The sequence below is a fragment of the Dermacentor silvarum genome, chromosome 11, assembly GCF_013339745.2.
Source record: "Dermacentor silvarum isolate Dsil-2018 chromosome 11, BIME_Dsil_1.4, whole genome shotgun sequence".
Classification (NCBI taxonomy): domain Eukaryota; kingdom Metazoa; phylum Arthropoda; class Arachnida; order Ixodida; family Ixodidae; genus Dermacentor; species Dermacentor silvarum.
The window spans coordinates 41,446,778-41,467,367 of NC_051164.1; the positions used below are offsets into that span (position 1 = coordinate 41,446,778).

At 45.7% G+C, this 20,590-nt stretch overlaps 1 protein-coding gene across 1 annotated transcript in view; it reads left to right on the forward strand.

The window, feature by feature from the left end:
- The window catches only part of LOC119432532 (sericin 1-like), an 860,508-nt gene that overhangs the window by 158,608 nt on the left and 681,310 nt on the right, over positions 1-20,590 (forward strand). Inside the window, exon 8 of the mRNA XM_049658282.1 lies at positions 19,590-19,693. Coding sequence (XP_049514239.1) covers positions 19,590-19,693 — 104 coding nt within the window. The remainder of the gene's footprint in view (positions 1-19,589; positions 19,694-20,590) is intronic.

A 20,590-nucleotide genomic window follows, 5' to 3' on the forward strand; every position in this document is an offset into this window, starting at 1 on the left:
CCTCCACTTTGTGGTAGGTGTGGTGAGAGGCTGACCGTTCTCCATGTCTTGGTAGAGTGTCGGGAACTAGAGGCTGAACGAAATAAGCACTTTCCTATAGCACACCGATGCCACATTCCCCTTCATCCGGTTTTGTTTCTTGGAGAAGAACCAATTTTTGACTATAAATCAGTGTTACAATTTTTACAAGATGTCGACTTATTGCGCGTTATAAGCCCACGTGATTCGTAGCGCGTCCTCTCAATGGAGGCTGCTACTAGGATAGTTGTGACCTGTATGGCACATGCCTCCAGGTCCTTGTGCTTAAGGGCCCTGGTGAGGCACTAGTGCTACCTCTTTTAATATATCACCTCTTTTTAATACACCGTTTCTTCATAACATGTCATGTACCATCATCAACTTTTAATGCATATATAATTGCGGACATTTCAACGAATCTTAGGCCTCTATACAGCCATGTCTTAATCCATGTCCTTTATCCATGTCTTAATATTAATTATTCATCCACCCATAGCAGCCTATTACCATAGCATTGGCGCTCTTTGGCCACATCTGGCCCTTGCGCCAATAAACCCCAATAATCATCATCAGCGCAGCGTTTATGGCCGCCGATCGAGCGCCACAAAACGAGACCTGCCCACAGTACGCCGCTTAACACACACAATCCGCGCTTATTTCTGCTCAGCATCCACGTTAAACATGGTGTATTTCCTTTTTCACGGACATTGACAATGACGGTGAAATGAACAAGCGCGAGCGATCGCTTGCCGTTAAACATTCCCTATAGTAGAATCGAGAACCCGAGCGCGTTTACAAACCAAACGACAAATCGACAGTACGCCCGAGTCGCCTGCATTACATGCAGCCGGTTCGCGCTACGAAATACGCTCACGAGCTAGTGACGCTAGTCATGAGCTAGTGACGGAAAACATCTTCGTTAAAACTTACCGTTCAGTGTAGTTGACGTGTGCTGCCACAAAGTCGAGACGAATACACAGACACAAAGGTGCAGGCAGCTCACCAGCAGCAACAAGCGTTGACTTGCCTGGCGCAGCCGTTGAGAATTCGAATCGACGCGGAGAGATGGCGCGCCGCCGTTGCTGCCGCTGCGCATGCGCAAACGCTGAGGCCGCCGACGGCGTACGTGCTCCGAGAAACCCGAGCGCCCTTTGCCCTTTTCTTTTTTTTTTCTTTTTTTTATGGTCGCGCTCTCTCTCTCTCGCTCTCTCTCTCTCTCTCTGCGTTCCATGCGCGCGAAACCGGTTGCTTTCACCTTTCAGTTCTTTCCATGGAAGAAGGAAATGCCTTGGCGCGCTGTATTACGAACGCTGTGGGCTATCGCATGAAGCAAGAGCGCACACTTGGATGAACACAGTGTTTGTAAAAACCGTTAGCACGCAAGTCAGCCGCTAGCATTATGGCCAACGACGATGAGTAATGCAGTGCATTTCTAGCATAGCTTCCAACGTACTGCCAAATAAGATACCTGCGCACATGTTAGTGCACATTTGTCAGTTCCGGTGATATGTCAAAGGAATCAATATACTAATGACACACGCATATGCTCGGCCGCACAGGCATATAGCGCCTGGAAAGAACTGGGTGGGCTCAGAGTATCTGGCGCACATTGTAAGTGAACGAGAAGCTTTAATGAATTTATAGCGCGGGATATCAGTCTGCGAAAAACCACGCGATATTAGTGATGCAGCCTAGATATGGGGAGAACCTAAAGAGTATCTGAGAATCAGATGACACATAAGGCGCACACCTCATGCGCGACATCGGTTCATCGCACACTGGCAAATTCTGCGTTGTCAGCTATACACATTACAAGTCTCTGTGCTGTTAGCTTGATGCCTGTTTGTAATCCGCTTCTTGCTAAAACTGGCATTCATAACATCTATTTACATGATTGGATCGGCAGTTTGTTTTCTTTATTTTACTGCCGCAAACGTAATGCTATGAAAAACAACTGTAAAGACTGTCTTGGGATTGCCGAGAGCGACTACGGAGGTCATTTAATGTGGTGAACAAATGCGGAAGTATATACACCATATCTATAATAAACTCTACAAAAAGGCTTTAAAGAAATGTCAGCAGTATATGCAATCCCAGTGGCTTATATCAAACGTTGCTCCGTATTATCCGCCTGTACCTCCACTTGGTTACAGCGTACACTGGTTGGGCCGAGTTTAACGACTTTTGTCTATAGACGGCAAGTAAATCTGAAGCAATGAGACGTTTACAATATCGGCTGTCGTTTAGTTCATCTCACAGCTTACTGCAATCGGTATACGGTCTGTTCGCTCGAGTTAACATGATCTTTGGTGATGTCCCACCCTATAGCGTTCATCGGGGGGGATATAGGAAACCATTAAAGAATAATTTCAATCACATAGAAGTATATATTCCGCCTCCGTGTGGTTCGCAAGGAAAAATTATCGTCGGGGATGCATTCCCGACTAACTAGGGTGCCGGGCCCAGAGGTTACATGTTAAAAACCAGTGCAATACAGGATGAAACTCGGCGAGCAGACTCTTAAACACCTAATTATCTGGTAAAATAATAATTAAGAACTGCGTAATTCAATGACAGAGATGTCATGGTGACCTTTATTGCTTTTCTCTGTAGACATTCTATAAACTGGCAATCGGCTAAAGAAATTGCAAACCGAAAAACTTTTGCGTATAAACGGTGTATATAGACCGCTAATATAGACAAAAACACAATTTAACGACTTTTGTCAAGACTAAATTTATAGACGGGGAATAGATAAAAGAAGTAGACACTTTATCAACTTTCGCCTATAGAAAATCTGTAAACCAGGCGTATACAAAAATAATCAACACCTTATCGACTGTCGCCTATAGACAGTCCTTAAACACAGAATCAGCAAGAATAATAGACACGGTATCGACTTTGGTCTATACGTAGTCTATAGAGCGGAAGATCACAATAAGAAACAAACAAATTATCGACTTCTTTCTGTAGACCGACTATAGAATGGAAGTAGACAAAAAGAAATAAAATCTTATTAATTTTTGTCTACAGATAATTGATGGACAAGAATAAATAGAGACCGTATCGAATATTTTTCTATAGGTTGTCTATAAAGAGGAAGTAGACAAAAATAAACAAACATCTTATCGACTTTTTTCTGTAGACAGACTATAGAATGGGAGTAGACAAAAAGAAACAAAAATCTTAATAACCTTTGTCTATAGACAGTCTATAGACAATGAATATACAAGAATAAAAAGAGACTAAATCAACTTTTTTCTTTAGATAGTCTATAGAGAGGAAGTAGACAAGCAGAAACAAACACCTTATTGACTTTTTTCTATAGACTGTCTATAGAAAGTGAGTATACAAAAAGAAATAAAAATCTTATCAATTTTTGTCTTTAGACAATCTATAGACATTGAATGGGCAAGAATAAAGACTATATCAACTTTTTTCTATAGATAGTCTATAGAGAGGAAGTAGACAAGAAACAAACATCTTATCGACTTTTTCTATAGACTGTCTATAGAATGTGAGCAGACAAAAATAAATAAAAATCTTACTAACTTTTGTCTATAGACAGTCTACAGACAATGGATGGACAAAAATAGAAACTGTATCGACTTTTTTCTATAGATAGTCTATAGAGAGGAAGTAGACAAGAAGAAACAAACACCTTATCGAGTTTTTTCTATAGACTGTCTATAGAAAGTGAGTATACAAAAAGAAATAGAAATCTTATCTCAATTTTTGTCTATAGACAATCTATAGACATTGAATGGGCAAGAATAAATAAAGACTGTATCAACTTTTTTCTATAGATAGTCTATAGAGAGGAAGTAGACAAGAAGAAACAAACATCTTATCGACTTTTTTCTATAGACTGTCTATAGAATGTGAGTAGACAAAAATAAATAAAAATCATATCAACTTTTGTCTATAGACAGTCTATAGATTATTTATCAACAAAAGAACAAATCTATAAAAAGGCAAAGTTGTCTACAAGTAGTCTATAGACAGTCTACAGACAGTCTAAACTCATTTTTGTAAGGGTACTGGGAATTCTTAAAATGTTGTTGCAGCTAAAATAAAAGCAGCTGCTACACGAGAGAGGGAAGATAAATAATTCGGATGGTTAGAGGCCAATATCAATATTGCCAACACTCTCAAAGCGACAAGAGATGACTATATTCACTAAACTAATATCAATTTTTGATTAATACCCGGTCATAACGCCATCACAGTACGGATTTATATCTGGCCTTTCAAAACAAACGAGCTACAGCATCCAAAAGAATACTTTTTCAAGGGCATTTGATCCTATAAACCGTGTAACATTATTGTAAAAAATGCCAAGAGGGTAAGTATCGCCCAGTAGCGAATAAACACGAATGATTTCAGGGTATACAGACATGGCCGCAAACGGAAGCACCATTTACTGGCCTCCTGTGTCCAGCAGCAGTAGCGATGACGCAGTGCCCAGTACAAGCCGTGCTGGCATGGACGAAGCATCATCCAGTTCGGAAAACGACGGAAGGTGAGCCCAACATTTGGAGAAATCTTTCCATGGAAGCAACTCAGACGATACGGAAAGCTGCCGGTGGCTCAGTTATGCTTGCCTTGATGAACTAGTGCGCGGGATCGAATTCATGGTTGATGAAATGGCAGAACGTCAGTGTCTATAACGGGAAAAGCCAATAATTGCAATTAGCGGTAGTGCCATTAACAGGCAGCTTACGCTGGATATCTTCCATCTATTTACATGGGTACGTAGAAATATATTGATGCGAAAGCGTCCAATGACTCATTGACAAAAAATCTGACGTCCGGCGTCTATAGCATCGAAACGGCGCCTAAATTCCTATTAGTTGCGACGCCACGTCACGAGCTGCCCCTCAACGGAGAAGAGCGGGCGAAATAATCAAAGGCCCTTTCTTAAAGAACGATGGTTGAACGCGAAGCTTTCTCCCACGCAATGTGAATCAAAGTCCAAAGCCAATGACCACGCAACGAACCTAAGAAGTGCTGAGCGAACAGATGCGATGCATGTCTGATTGGATTGCTTGTTAAGGATTGTATTTATTGAACGTTGAAGTTGAATGAATACAGATTTCGTTAAGTTGCATAGCCGTTATTTTAGATTATGTAGCCGTTTAATACACGCAAACTCACACTTTCACCGCCTTGTGATCAGTGTGGTAGACGGTCAGAGGCTCTGCCGTTGCCGATACACGGGATCGGCCTTACAGGCACGATCGCGCTCGTATTTACGCTCGCGTACGGTAGCCTCTTCTGCCGTGCGCTGCGCCAGTGCCCTACCCATGGTGACGGCTGGGAATGCATTGCGTGACGCGGGTAATGCAATGCAGATATATACAGTTCGTCTACGTAGCGTGGCGTCGCACATTCTTCTTATCGGTGCAACTGCGAATGTAAACTGTAATGTTCTACGATACGCATTCCATGCGCTTTTGTTCCATTGTTTGCGCAGATGTGCATCCGTTGTTCTATTGTATGACGTAATAGTTCAGCGGAAATCCGCTAGGTGGAGATAAGTAATTAAAGAGAAACTGAGACATCCACCCAAAATGTAGCAATTTGCTACAATGGAAACCCATCCGGGTTCCTCGAAAGAAAGCCTCGCAGTTGAAGAAAAATTCATCCTGGTCCGGGACTCGAACCCGGGACCACCGCCTTTCCGGGGCAGCCGCTCTACCATCTGAGCTAACCTATTGAAAACCACCATACTTTCTCGCCTCCTCTCTCGGCTCACTCGCTATATAGCCTCATTAGCGTCCGCGACCCCTCTTTGTACATTAGTATCATGTAAAGGTACCTCCTGCACCATGCACACTACAATATGCACCCAAGGGGACATCTTGCGCAAGGCGTCTACAACATTCGCCAAACGCTGGGATAGTCCTGCCCCTTTCCAGTTCAGCACGTCACTTAGGCCGCACGCTAGTACTCCAAGGTTGCTTCCTTGTGCATTCTCCGCGAGCTTTCATTTAGCTCACTCCATGACAGAACCTTATGCCTGTCGTGGAAACGGCCGTACCGCCACTATTTTGTCGCCTTTCACCCTCTCCACATTCAGATCCACAGCCAGATAGGAGTCGCCGGCGATTATCACCTTTTCACTCTCTCCTACTGACGAAGCCTATTCCTGCCTCGCTTTATTATCACATTGCGCGTCATTCGGATATGACACGGGCCATTGACTCCTTCGTTCCTGCTTTCCATTTGTGGCAGCTTCAAGGCAGTTGAACCTCCTTCCGACTGTCGAAACCACACGTTCCACGCATTCCACACGCTTTGTTGGCACTGGCTTATTCACGGCTCACTTTGTCACTGCTGGCTTCTGTGTCCGATGCTGGCTTCTGTGTGAGCGCACGTGCGTCAGTTTTATGGCCTGCTACAGAGATAGCACGAAAACGGGAGCCCAGAAGTTTGCCTTCGTGTCTGAAATGTAGCGATTGAATTATGACCCACGATGTCCAACGGGGGAGTCTGTCCACTTTTATTTGTTGAAAAGGAGAAGAACCGTAGTCCGTTTAACCATTTGAAATGTATTACTGTCGTTAACGTTGAAAGGGTCCAAAAAGAAGGAGATATGCTCTAGGTTATACAAAAGTATTCTTCAATGCACAACGTTTAACTCCCTAGGGCGAACCTCATGCCATGTGCCTCAAACCTCAATTGCCCGATTATTATCAACGGTTAGACGAGGAACGTTTCACGGTAACAGTCGAGTGCGGATATTTTTATTCACCTACATCTTCTAAATGTTGGTTATACGCGATATATTAGGAGAACAAAGAGATTTGTGTTATTTCTCACACGAAGTAGGACTGTGCTTTTTCGTGTCACAAACCACCAAATTCAGCAGTTTTCAAGACAAGCTAAGCTAGAACCAAAATCGAACAATAATTTTATACGCAAGAAGGTAACACTCAGCTTAAGCAAGTGGCTTTGACATAAAAGCGGTATTTTGCTTGCAAAATCTGCACTGGCGAAAACGTGTTGCTGTGTTTCGGTAGCAGTAGTCGGTACGCCATTTTGAGCCGCTTTGTTCGTCTACTTGCAGGAATGCTACCGGAACCGAGGAAATCGAACACCAAGAGTTAAGCGGCGTCTGCGGTGCCTGCGGCAAAGTTTGCACCAGACTGCACGCCTTACGCCGACACGCCACCGAGCACTATGGCGATGAATCCTACACTTGAGAAGCTTGTGATTTACCCTTTGTAAAGATTACGAAGTTAGAAAGACATCACCAGAAGAGCTCAGAAGAAACACTCTACAAATGAGAAACATGCGGTAAATCGTTCAAGAAGTCGTGGAACCTTAGCGTACACCAGCGCACCCATACAGACATAAAACCCTACAACTGCGAGACATGTGGTAAATCATTCGCGCTGCAGGCGTATCTTAATATTCACAAACGCACGCATACAGCCATAAAAGCGTACAAATGCACAACGTGTGAGAAATGCTTCGCGCATAGTTCGAGTCTTAGTATGCATAAACACACCCACACAGGCATGAACCTCTACAATTGCAAGACACGTGGGTTTGATCATTCGCTCGGTTGGATCGCCTTAAAAGGCATCAGCTAAAGCACACAGGCGAGAAACCCCATGTCTGCCCAACATGTATGAAATCATTTCAGCGAAAGCATTATCTCAAAGAGCATCTCAACCTGCATACGGGCGCGAAACCTTTCGTCTGTGAAATATGTAGTGTCTCTTTTGGGAACAGGTCAAGTCTCAGAAATCATCGCCTCCGCCACGCGGATGAATCGCCGCAACAGCGTGCTGAATGTGACGCTTGTTTCTCAGATAGGGGATCCCTCGACGGACACATGTGCGAGATTCTTACGTGCTATTTGTGTGGAGATTACTTCAGCAATGAGGTTCAACTGGTCGCTCATCTCGTGACGCACAGAGGTGGCCAGCCGTAACAGTGTGAGTGGTGCGCATGCGAATTCAGTCACCCGCGACCTTTCCACAGAAACCTGAGTGTGAACCCGTGCAGGAAAGCAACGCTGAAATCCTTTCATAGCTCTTAGCAACTTACGCTACGCAACGCATGCGAAAACCAGGTTCATTAGAGAGAAGTGGAAAACAACTTAGTGTGATGCACAGTGTAAGCGATGCAGGCTAGCTCTTTGAAATCGTGAGACAATACGCTGTCTCCAGAAGTACTTAGTTCGTGTGCCCAAAAATTTTGAATATCTCGACCAGGGGACGCTGTTCACATAGTAATTGTGTCATGAAGACAAACCCGATTGGGCTGCAATTTCATGTTTTGTGTAACTTCAGCGTAGAAGTGTTGACAAAAGAACGTTGACTGATCGATCAATTATAAGTTTCGATCCAATTTTTCTGACGCTGTTGTAGTGAGACTCTCTTATGGTACCACCTTCTTTGATGATTCTCCAGTGTCAATAGCAGTAAATGTGTAGCAGTGAAGAATGATTGAACTGATAGAAAATTTCTAGTAAAGATAGGAAGTCAGTTTTATCATTCCGATGCTGCTCTGTTGCCTTCGAGAAAAAGTTCGCAGTCATTTTTGCGACAATATTTAGCCATGGTGTACCCACAAAAGCAGTTAATTGTTTGAAACTTATTCCATTTATTCCTGATAGCCAAGACACATGCGAGACAGCGTTGGTTCTTTTATTGATGGCGAAGATCTTCGTTGAACTGCTGAGCAACTAACTGCTAAGAGAGTTGGTAATGCAAGATATATAAAGAAATGCTTAATAGACGAATGACGATAACAAGGCGACAACACGACTTGCTTATTACAACTGAAGGTTTATTGAAGAACATGACAGATAACTGGGACAACTGAAAGAAGCATTTGCAAAAAAAAATATTTACAAGACTACTTAGTAAAGGTGAGTTTCCAGATAGTCTATACCTTCCTTGTATAAAGAAACTGAAGACTTGGCTACACGCTTGTCACCTGCATTTTGGGCGAAAAAAGCTTTGTCGAGTTTACGTGCTTTCTTGTCTTTACACCGTGCAAGCACCATTGCATGAGTTATCAGCGGAGGGCACCTACACCCCCGGCAGTGCAGAGCCAAGACAGAGGATGGCTACCCTTTCAATGAAGCTCGATGGTGCCTCAGGCGGTGATTAGCGCAGCGGCCAATTTGTTCGAGCTAACACTTCCCTCAGAAAAAAGAAACTTCATAAACGACACACATGTCACACTTTTACAATCTGTCCATGTGCTTGGCATTGCATGCGTGCCATACAATGTAATTGTTCTCGTCTGCTGTCTATTTATGCTCCTTTAATTATTTACCTTGGTTTTTAATGTCCAAAAGTGAGCGGATGATAGTAGTGGTACTGTGTTAAATTCAAGTCGCTTGGAGTTTCATGACATCATGAGCTCACTGACTACAATAAATTTTATTTATCGTTGTCTTATCTTGGCGAAACCATTGACAGTTTCGAAGGGGCTGCATTTTTTATCTATTAGGAAGTAGTATGTTTTTATTCGCACTGTTCTAGTTGCAGCCGTAAAATCCTTCCATTCTGACGTGACAGTCGCATTTGTGCGAGCAATGGCATCTCAAATTGGACATGTCTTTTAGGTATTTGGATGGTTGATCTTAACTTGACGGGACCTTAGTCTATAATAAAGAGAACCTTCTTATCCACACGGATGGCGTCTGCGTTGACTGGCATTGCTTCACTTGTGTCTGTACAACCGTTTTACATCAATTGTGCACAAGGGAAAGGGGGGGTGTAAGAAATGCGGGGAGCTGGTTAATTGGACTTTGTGCCCACCCCAACCGTTTTTTGCTTTACACTTCGACATGTGGCAAACGTTATCAACCCAGTAATAACACGGGCAACAAGGGCTTGTGGAGGTGTTGGTGGATTCTTGTCGATGGGCTATCATCACATGTCCGACAGATCAGTGTCCCTTAGAAACGAAAGAATCTGTGAAGCTTCCCCACGCTCATAGCGCATCGTTCTGGAAACATAACATTTTTGTGGCATGCATCTGGAAGTCATTTATTTTGCAAGTTTTCAAATAGAGCGTCCCTTTCAGTACGGTAACTTGGGCGCGACCACACAACGTTATATTTTGCTATCTCTTTGCACGAATATCGGAGGGTACATTTGATACATCCTGTCTTGAATAACCACACAGGTGTATATGCAGATCCGGTCCTTATTGGATGTAGTGGCGAGGCATCCTGTCGACGAAAGCGCCTGGTTAAGAATTGCGCGTTTGGTTGGATGGAAAGTGTCAGAAATCGAGTGCGGATGTCCAATTTCGTTACTTGATTTGTTTTGGTATGTTCATGTTAGGAGGATGTGAGAGTGTGGTGTAGTCAAGATCACCAGATTCGTCATTTACCGGAATCCTAATGCGAGAGGGGATCCACCGCCACTTTATTGTGAACTCTTTGCTGTTGAGATTTTTCATGAATGAGTGCGACTTGCGTGGTAAAACGCGACAGAGGTGCGGCAATGAAAAGCATCAAGTTCGTAAGGAGTACAACTTTTTGTGCAGCCATAGCAGCACATTAGCAGCTATTGCCACACTCCTCGACAGACCGTGCAGCCGGCCGGAGAATGTCGCTGAAAACAAAATGCTACCGAACGCAGCAGCGCAGCTGTCGGCGCCCACTTGTGTTTGGATACTAGAATGACTACGCTGCTGCCGACGTGCCCACATGAAACACTTTTTGGGCTACTGTCTTCCCGGCATTGCCATTGTTAAAAGTTGTCGTTCCACATAAAACGTGCCTACCATGTGCCCAATCACAGCAATACTGTCACCAATTCTACACCGAAATGTACATGGTTTATCAGATTTCCGTCGCTATAGGAATAGCGTAGTGCATTCCCGAACCATTAGGTGCACCAGTGAAACGCGGAATTATATTGTGAAAACAAAAAAGTTGTCGCAGTTTCACCTGAAAGGCGAAGCATCAGTTGCGATAGCAAAGTTGTAGAGAGCTATACGGAGTAATGATAGTAGTTTTATCAGGTGTATACCCTTGGACATGCAGCAGCACCGGCAACACGCAGAACTGTTCTCGACGCCGTCGGCGTTTTGCCCGCGTTCGCACAAAATGCGTACGGCGTTGGTGACTGTTGCCGGAGCCTCTGATAGAAATAGGCACTTGATGCCGCAGCTAAACGTCGCCTCCATTCCCTCCCCCCCCTCCCCGCCACAGCCTTTCGCGCATCGGAAGAAGGCGCGTTTGTTCTACATATCTGGTGATTGTAAAGGAGGAAAGAGACTTCTGCAGCCTTTAAGGGAGCACGGCGCAGAACGCGCGTTTTTTCTTCGCCGTGCGTTCACTCCCCGTGAAAGCGCGCGTCCCTCGCGCCCATTCACTCGCACATACAGCTTTCGGCGCGCGGCGACGATTTCATCTCCACTGACGTCATACGGAACCTCACGGCAACGGCGACGGCGACGGTGACGCCGACGGCAGAATTCTGCTTTGGAGTGTCTATATAATTGCTACCGCAATAAAATATTGCTCGCCGACTTATGCCAGACAGGCGCTTTCATTTCATTGGTCAACATGTAGAATGATGATAGATTTCGTGGGCATGAAATAAACCAGCACTACCATATGGCGGATTCAAAAGAAAGGACAACAGCTATGCGATTCTTTATAACTGCCCTCGAGTAGTCATGTGAACAACAGATAACAGGAACCACGAAAAAAGAAATCAAAACTGTTACACGCAAGCTGATGCAGAGTCATTGTTTTCCGGTAGGTTGACGAATGTTTTTCAATTTTAGGCAACTGCACCGTTACAGATAAGCTACAGTTGTGTGAATATATGACGTGATAACGTGAATCAGAAAAGGCTGCGATCGGAGAATGCAGTTGAAGCGCTCAGTAACAATGAGCGAGGTTTCTGTAATGAGAATCAAGTGACGCCCACGTAACTTGTAAGTACAGCTCACGGTGACGAAAGCACGGTTTCCATACTCAACACCCTTGAGTGCCTAAAAGGGAAATAGCGATGTTCATTGACTAGTAGTGGCTCACTAGGATATGTGTATAGAAACCATCAAAAAGTGCTTTGAAAACATATACGGAAAAAAATCTGTAGACCCTAAGCGTACGATGACTGGTGCTGACAGACGCTAGCCGCGTCTACACAAGTGACTAGGAGCAGTGTTGACTAAACGAATCTCCACACGTTTACTTGACTAAACCATATATATATATATATATATATAGGAAAATCAGAAGCACAACTTCGCGGTTATCTTAGGTTTATTATTTTCCCAACAGTTTCGGTCGGTGGACCGACCTTTTGAAAAAGGTCGGTCCACCGACCGAAACTGTTGGGAAAATAATAAACCTAAGATAACCGCGAAGTTGTGCTTCTGATTTTCCTAAATACGCTTGGCCCATTGAAAAATTCAGTTACTATATATATATATATATATATATATATATATATATATATATAGAAAGCATGGCACCTACTGCCTTCTAGATCACTTCCCCGAGATATGCGCACAAGAAAAACCAAACATTTCCCAAGTCAAGTATTCTCAGTCTTGACTCGACGCCCAAACCTGGCGACTATTACTGCGCCATCATTGGAGCCATGTAGTGTCGCTGTTCCTGTGGCGTCTGTTACCGTGTTCCGCTCTTCGTTCTCTTGGCGCTTTTCACTCTGACCTGGCTCGTTCAGTTGGCTCATCGTTGGGTCTGCACTAGATGCGTCATATTACGCACAAGCGCCGCGTTGGGTGTTTCCACGACGTACGAGTGGGGCTTGGAGGCTGGGCTGAGAACACACGCCGTATCTATCAGCTGCAGCGGAGGAAGGAGGGTCGCGGGATAAGCGCGTGTAAAGTCTTTCTTCTGCCGCCTTGTCACCTCTTGGTCTTGGCAATTGACATCGTCTGGTGCCGGTCAATTCGGTTCTAGGCTGTCCACTGTCTTCAGAATCCTGGTTCGCAGGCTGCGGCCCAACTGCCCCGACATGCCCCTCCCCCAAGCCAATCCTGGAAAGGGGGAAGCAAAGCATACCAGACCCAGTGGTTCACTGACGACCGGCGATGGCTCGATGGCCCAAGCTCGCCAGGTAGTCACTCCAGGTCCTGGCGTCTCTCGTGGGAGTTCTGAGAAACCTCGGCCATCTCGTTCCCACGTCGAAGTATACCAATATGGCGTCACTGAAGGACGCACCTTCTGGTAGCATCAAATACCGAATCTTTCAGCATTTCAGTGGACACGTTGACTCGCTGGAATGCTCTTTGACGTCGGTACCACAGTGACCCCGGCCTCCGCTCTACGGAGAAGACGTCAAGTCTAACATCAAGTAGATGTGCGCGCTTTGTGTGAAATCAGTACGTTTTTGTTACGATCTCCGCATATACGGACGCTTGTGGCGCGTTTGTGCAGTCGCCGTTGGAGTCTGCGTTGTCTTGCTGTCCTGCTATCGACGATGCATGCACCGCCCGCGCGTCGAGGATTAGGCATCAAGAGAAGTGCAGTGCGTTTACGTGGAAAAAATGGAAGTCAAGTGGACGCAACGCCATGCTCTGCGGGAGCCATAGTAGCATTCTGGTTTTGATTGTTGCGGTGAGTGTTGCGCGCAACCACATTGAATTCCTTCTGAAGAGCATACCACACCGTGGTACATACACTGCTCCCAGCAGTACCAATCCGGCAGCCCACGGCTTCAGTCGGTGCCGCATCGTGCACCACCGAGGTGCGACGTCGGTAACGTCGCTGCCGGCATTCCTCATCGGCTAGCGTAGTGACTCCTCTTGTAATACGAGGACGATGTTCATGCTGCACAGAAGCAGTTGTGTCACGCGCTGAGTCACGCGACACAACTATTACTAGCGCGCATTATAACGCTGTGCGAGGAACTCGAGCGTGACGCCAAGCCTTGCTATGCTTTTAATTCTTCGCCTTCGGGCGAGGCTGCAAATTTTTTGATGCCGAGCCGTCAGTTCCCGTGCGATGGCTTGCGTTCTCATCTTGTGGTCCATGTGCGATGCAGAATATTTGTTTGTCTTCCTCACAAAACGAAGTGCAGGTGATTTCGGTCATCAAAAGATTGTTATTCGGATCACCAGCTTATCACACTTACTTGTTGACGCTCACCAATTGTTAATTTGAATGCAGCAGCTGCGCCGGCGACTGAACAAAAGGGTTTGAACTGGAGCCTCCAAGAAATAAACTGACGGTTCGACGAATTAACGTCTCACCTTGAAATGGTCTCTGGATTCAGTTACGGGGGGCGGGGGCAGAAACTTTTGTTACGCATGCATTCTTTTCGCCAAACTCTGAGAGCACGAGTGAGTGTCACCCACCACACTTCTTATCCAAGGGCTAAATAAATGTGGCCATAAAACCGCACAACTTGAGAGCACAGCCAACACAGGCTTGACGATGAACTCCCCTTTTATCTGCTCGCAACCGCCACTACACCTGGCTCTACGTAAAGTGGACCGCACATCTAGGAATCTCAATAGGGCCAATTTACAGGTGCACCCACTAAAATAACCCAGCTTCAGTCTGGGGGAGATATCTACATATTGAATATCGGTGGATGTGCGGCGGCACCGGGAGTCGAACCCAGTACTTCCCGCATACTAGGTAGGTGCTTTACCTCTATGCCATTTGGAGTAGCCAAAAAGCTGCACAACAGAGAAAATACCAGGCCCTTTTATTTTGTTATGGCCGCCTCTGGCGCTTTTGCGATAACTAGCTCGGAACACTCGCAAATGAACACGGAACCGCGGCAGGCTTAAATGACCGAATCCCAAGGTTCATCTAGGCAATCTGACCATCAGTGACATGCTTTTACGTCTTCACAATGTCACGTTGCCCTACGTACAAGTCACACATCTTACTTATTTGCTAATCAGTTTATCTGCGCGAAGAATAGGTGAGTAAAAATGCTTTGCGCACGACATTGTGGGCGCCAACCAGCCATTGCTAGTCGCACGCAGTTGCAGTGAATAAATACTCAGCAAAAGCAGCCAAAGCTCATTACCCACAGCTGAAATCCACCATCCGGAAGCGGCAGATCGAATGGCGTAGCAGAAAAGTGGTGCTTCTCTGGATTGCTCTTGTTCCCGCTGGTACAATGGTTGCGAAGCAAGTTGACAAACAAGGCTTCTTTAGTCTAGAGTGCAACTGTGTTCGATGGTCTTAATGGACTGAAGATGCCGATAGTGACCATGTGTTCGCGAAGCCAACAAGAAGAAAAAAAAAATGCTGGCTCTTTCGTAATAGAGAGAAGATGTTAGCATAAAATGGCTACCATGTGGCGTCTTTTTCTACCTGTGGTGCCACCACCTTCAACTGCTTTTCTTCCAATTGTGCAGCGCGATCAGCGTCTGTCACTGCTTTTTCTTCTTGTCTTGGACCGCTCACGACTCGCGGACCGCTGGCGTTCAAAAGAGCACAGGCAACCCTGTCCCAGCACCAAAAGATATATGGTGCTCTCTACCTGCCTTTTGAACGTCGCTATTCGAAATGGCAAATAAAACTTCAGCTTACTGGAAGTTACAGCTTGAGCATTTTTGTGAACAAACATTAGAAAGAAGCGTTGCGCGTACAAACGGACAAACACAGGAAAAAAGACGTAAACGGATGTAAAAAGACGTAAAAACGTAAAAGACGTAGAAAGAAAACGGAAGCAATGTTTTTAGTAACTTGTTTCGGAAGTAGCCAGCGTATGTAATGCGGTCCTGCACAGAGTGTTGGGGTCCAGAGACCGCATTTTCTTCACGTTTGACTGCTGGGCCGGATGATATCGTTTTGTTCTCGCAACGATGCCCGCATACTCTCGTTTGAGTGCCTGAATAACGGCTCTGGCTTTTGGCTCAAGGTCACTTGAAGGTCTCCGACAACGGTAACTAAAAGCAAGCATTTCGTGCTTAAACGGTGATAATGAACACGCAGAGTGGCGGATAATAAGCCGCGCAACAACGTCGGGACCGCGCGATCATGCTACCCAACAGTCACAAGCTAGCCTTTACTGCAGCGCACCCTCACATACCGGCAACATGTGAGCCCGCTTTCAAAAGAGGAGTTCCGGTCGACATGTATTACATTTCGCCACATGATCCGAGAAGCGGCAAGGCGACACACAAACATAGACAAACAGTGTGTATGTAGTCAAGTGTTGCTTCACGTGCACCAATTTCTCCACTGGAAGCCGTCGCACTGCACTTAAAAAACAGTTATAATTTATGAATATTAATTCTTTAATATTGCTATGTATTAATATTTATTAATATAGACATCTTCGTGTCAACAATTTCTAGCTGCGAGAGGGGGTTATTTGTTTTCATAATTGGTGTGAAGATAGCTAAAGTCAGTCGGGCACCCCTTTTAGCGCTCGATATTAGTACTTTAGCGTCTAGATAGTGGCGCACCCTGTCTTCAATTTCTTTGCAGATAAGCTCTACGGTTTCATTCGGGTTCCTGAAGTGCCAAACGTTTCATTCGTTCCCTTGCATCATTGGCACTGACTGCGCATGCGCGGTGATTCGGCATGGCTCGGTCGCGAAAAGACGCCAGTACTCTATAGGCGCAGCATCAGGCATGACTGAAGAAAGAAACAGCGGACACACGCCTCCTGCTTTTACTAGATTCGGCGACGAGGCAATCCCGAGTACAAGCCGTGAACACCCCCCGGGTTCTTCATCCACTTTGGACAATTACACTAGGTGAGTCTACGCGCTTGTAAAATTTCCCTTGATTATTGCCACCCATCGAAGCGACCCGCAATAGAGGCAGTGACAGCTACAGATTTGTTTCGTCTTTAATGCGAACCTTTGGCAGACAGCTTGAGGCTGTACATGGGCGACTTTATTAGCTTCTGATGCGTCGATGCTCGGGTGATGCGAAAATACTGTCATGAAAAGAGCAGCAGTGGCTGCAATAAATATTTTGTTTGTGCCAGTTGGTTCATAGCTGAAAACCTTGACGAGCAGCGCAAAAAACACTGACAAAGAAGACACAAGTATAAAGTCCGTCTTGTGTACTAGTCTTCTTTGTTCGTGTCTTCTGCGCTGCTCGTCAAGCTTTTACGCTGCGGCTGTTTACCGTTAAGGTTAGGAAGAGTGTCACTACAGCAAGCAAATGTTTTCACCGAAGAATATATTTTTCGTTCGTGTTTTATCCACACTCGGCATACCTGCTGCGGTAGCTCAAAAGATGCGGCGTCACGCTGCTGAGCTCGACGTCACAGGCAGTCTTCCAGGCGCAGCGGCCGTATTACCGATGATGGTGAAATGGAAAAACACTCGAGTGCTTGGGTTCACAAACGCGTTACAAAAGCCCGGATGGCCAGATATAATGTTGAGCCCCCGCAACGGCGTTCGTCATAGGGAGGTCGTGGTTTTGTTGCCGGAAACCCAAGAAATTATTTAATTTTAATCGCACCGCACACTTGCGATGGCGGTCGAGTGGCCATTTTCATGGAGGCTCTTGAAATGGAGTGCAAATAGCTTTATTTCGCAAAAAGAAATTCAATAGATGCGTGACCAAGTAGGTACTTTCCACACGAAATCTTCTCTGTTGATTGCTTTTTAGGAAATGTGATACGTCCGATTGAAAAAAAAAAAAAACAATGATATGGGCTTAAAATGAACGCTGTCCTTATTTTCATCACATGTGTGGGCCAATCTTGAAGTACTACCTTGGTGACGCGACAGCTGCGCCCTCTTGGGTCAACTGCGAACATGCGCGTTCGTAGAGTGTGCCAAACATAATCATGAAGTGGCTATAGAACAGTTGCCGACCGCAACTCTTATGAAGCGCACTCGCATGCCTGCAGAGCTGTTTATAACTGGGCTGGGCGACTGTTTCGGCCGACTGGCGCACTCACCATACGATAGTTAACCTAACGTAGCCGAACCTAATTTTACCTCAGGCTCTTGTGCACCCTTCCCGTGCGCCGTTCATGGCGCGGCTGACGCGTCATCGACGTCTCTTCTTTTTACCGCGTAAACAAAGCTTCAGAAGGACCGTCTGATGGGCTAGTTGGTCTAGCATAGTTAATTTCACATATAGCGCAAATAAGTACGCATGCACCCGAAGAAGACACCACAGACGTGGACGGGGGTTGACCCGTCTTTCTTGTCTTATTCGGATGTATGTGTATTTCTATGCGGTATATCTGAAAGTAAAGCGAAGCTTGTAAACATATATTGGTTTTAAGTCACACATGAACTCGTATTCCCTGAATATATGCCGTGTTCTAAAGCTGCTACACTTCAATCATATCTTCCTGTGAATCTCGTGTATTGTAGAATTCCTAATGGCTCCTGGCGTGGCGAACGGAACACTCCGTACTACCCGGCTGACGTCACATACACCATGCATAGTAGGTGCCATACGGCGCAAGTAAAGCTCGTTTTCGACGTGATTGAAATGGTTAATGTCTGCTATCGGAATACGATAGGTTCGAATAGCGTCGCCGCTGGCTGACAGGTGCATGGTTCTGCACATGTGAGCTAGCGTGCTGCATGGTTACTTATTCACAAGGTTGCACTATAGTCACATGCTGTTTGGCGCATGAGTAAGATTTGACGGGTTATTCGGTGCGGCGATAAAGTTGCTCGCGCGTGCAAGATTCAGCACTAGTTGCGGTGTCAGTGAACGAATTATCCGTGAGCCCTCGCTCCATCCCTGGTCCACATTTAGCAGTTTACCAGCAGTAAGGGCTCTCAAAATGTGCCATTACTTGCAATGCTTTTCTCTTGGGCTGTTTCTTGAAATGGGTGACTACATGTTAAGGCCAACTTCGCTGCTCTTCTTGTCTTATTTCACACTTTACCGAAAGAGAAGACTGCAAGAAAGTCTTACGGTTGAATTCAATGGCGCAGAAGACTCGGACGAAGGGGATATAGGGCAGGACATGCGTAGGTGATGTTGGGCCTGTGATTTGACCTCGTTTGTTTGGGCGCCCTTATGTTCTTGAGTTGCGAATCCCCCACAAGACAGAAAATGTAGCACAAGTGTTATTTTCGAGTGTTAAAACCAATGAATCGTCGTGTCAAGTTTTCAAACCAGATTGCAATTACGTATTTAAAGTATATTAAGAAGCGCTTGAAACTGTACGCCTCCACCTGCACTATTTCACCTAAATGCAATTAGTGCAATTGTGTTAACTATTCAATAAATCATTTTGATTTCTCTTTGGAGTAATTCCCGGCTTATCTAGCGTATAGCTCAAGGGCTGTAATATTGCTATCTGCCACTGGAATGTTTTTTTAAATTGGTGCAGCTCAAAAAAAAATTACCTGGTACACAAGAGTGGGGAAATAAATAATTTGGGTGTTTAGAGGCCGATTTCAATATTGCCACAATTCTCAAAGCAACTCGAGATTACTGTTCACTAAACTAATTGAAATGTTTTGAAACACTTTGTTATAACGCCCTCAATGTACGGTTTTAGACGTCACCTTTCAATACAAGCCACCCTACCTTTTCAAAGACTGTTGCTTGAAGGCATTTGATACTGTAAACCATGTAGCGTTATTGTCAAAAATGCCAAGTGAGTTAGTGTGGCACAGTAGCGAATCAACACGCATGTTTTCAGGGCATACAGACATGGCCGAAAACAGAAGCACCGGTTACCGGCATCCTGTGTCCAGCAGCGGCGGCGATGATGCAGTGCCCAGTACAAGCCGCGCTGGCATGGAAGTATCAGCCAGTTATGAATATGGCGGGAGGTGAGCCGAACTTTTGAAGCAGTTCTTCGGAGTGTGTTACACCGATCAGACAGCAGACCATATTCAGAGACAGATTCTTGGACCATGGCACCACGCGTCGCAGGGTTTTAAAGGGACGTGGACGCTGCTACGATTCCTGAACGCGACTGGCCTCAGTAACCGATTTTGAAGTGTTACACGACCGCACGCGTTCACACTCAGAGTACATCGTTCCCTCTCTCTCTCCTTTCTTTCTTTTCATCCCCTTAAGTCCCTTTCCCCTTGTAGTATAGCAAACCGGACGTGCGTCTGGTTGACCTCCCTGTCTTTCCTTCCTTCTTGTCCTTCTCCTCCGTATTTATGTTGGAGCAACTCTGAGACGACACGGAAGGCTGTCTGGGGTCATTTATGCTTGTAGTGACGTAGTGCGTGCGATTGAAGTTAGGACTCCTGAAATTGCAGGATATCAGAGTCGGGAGGGGGGGGGGGCTCCCGCCTATAACCATGGGAACGTGGAAATGTATTGATTCGAAAGCATCGGCTCATATGCGAAAAAGCTGGCGTCCGCCGTCTGTACCAGTGAAACGGCACCTAAATTTTCATTGGCTGCGATGCCACACCTCGATTGCGCTTCGACGGAGTCCCTGTTGGCTGCGACGCCACGTCACTAGCTATGCCTCGACGGAGCAAAGCAGGCAAACACCTGCTGCCGCGCTATAGCCCGCCAGGTGCTCCGTGAGGGGGAGGGCATCCGCGTGACGCCAAGTCCCTCTCTCTCTCGAAAGGCTGTTATCCGAGCGCTCCTTGTCCGCGCAAGCTCTCGCCTGCGCTCTAACTGTGCCTCTGTGGATGGATGAATGGGTGCTATGAGCATCCCCTTTGAAACTGG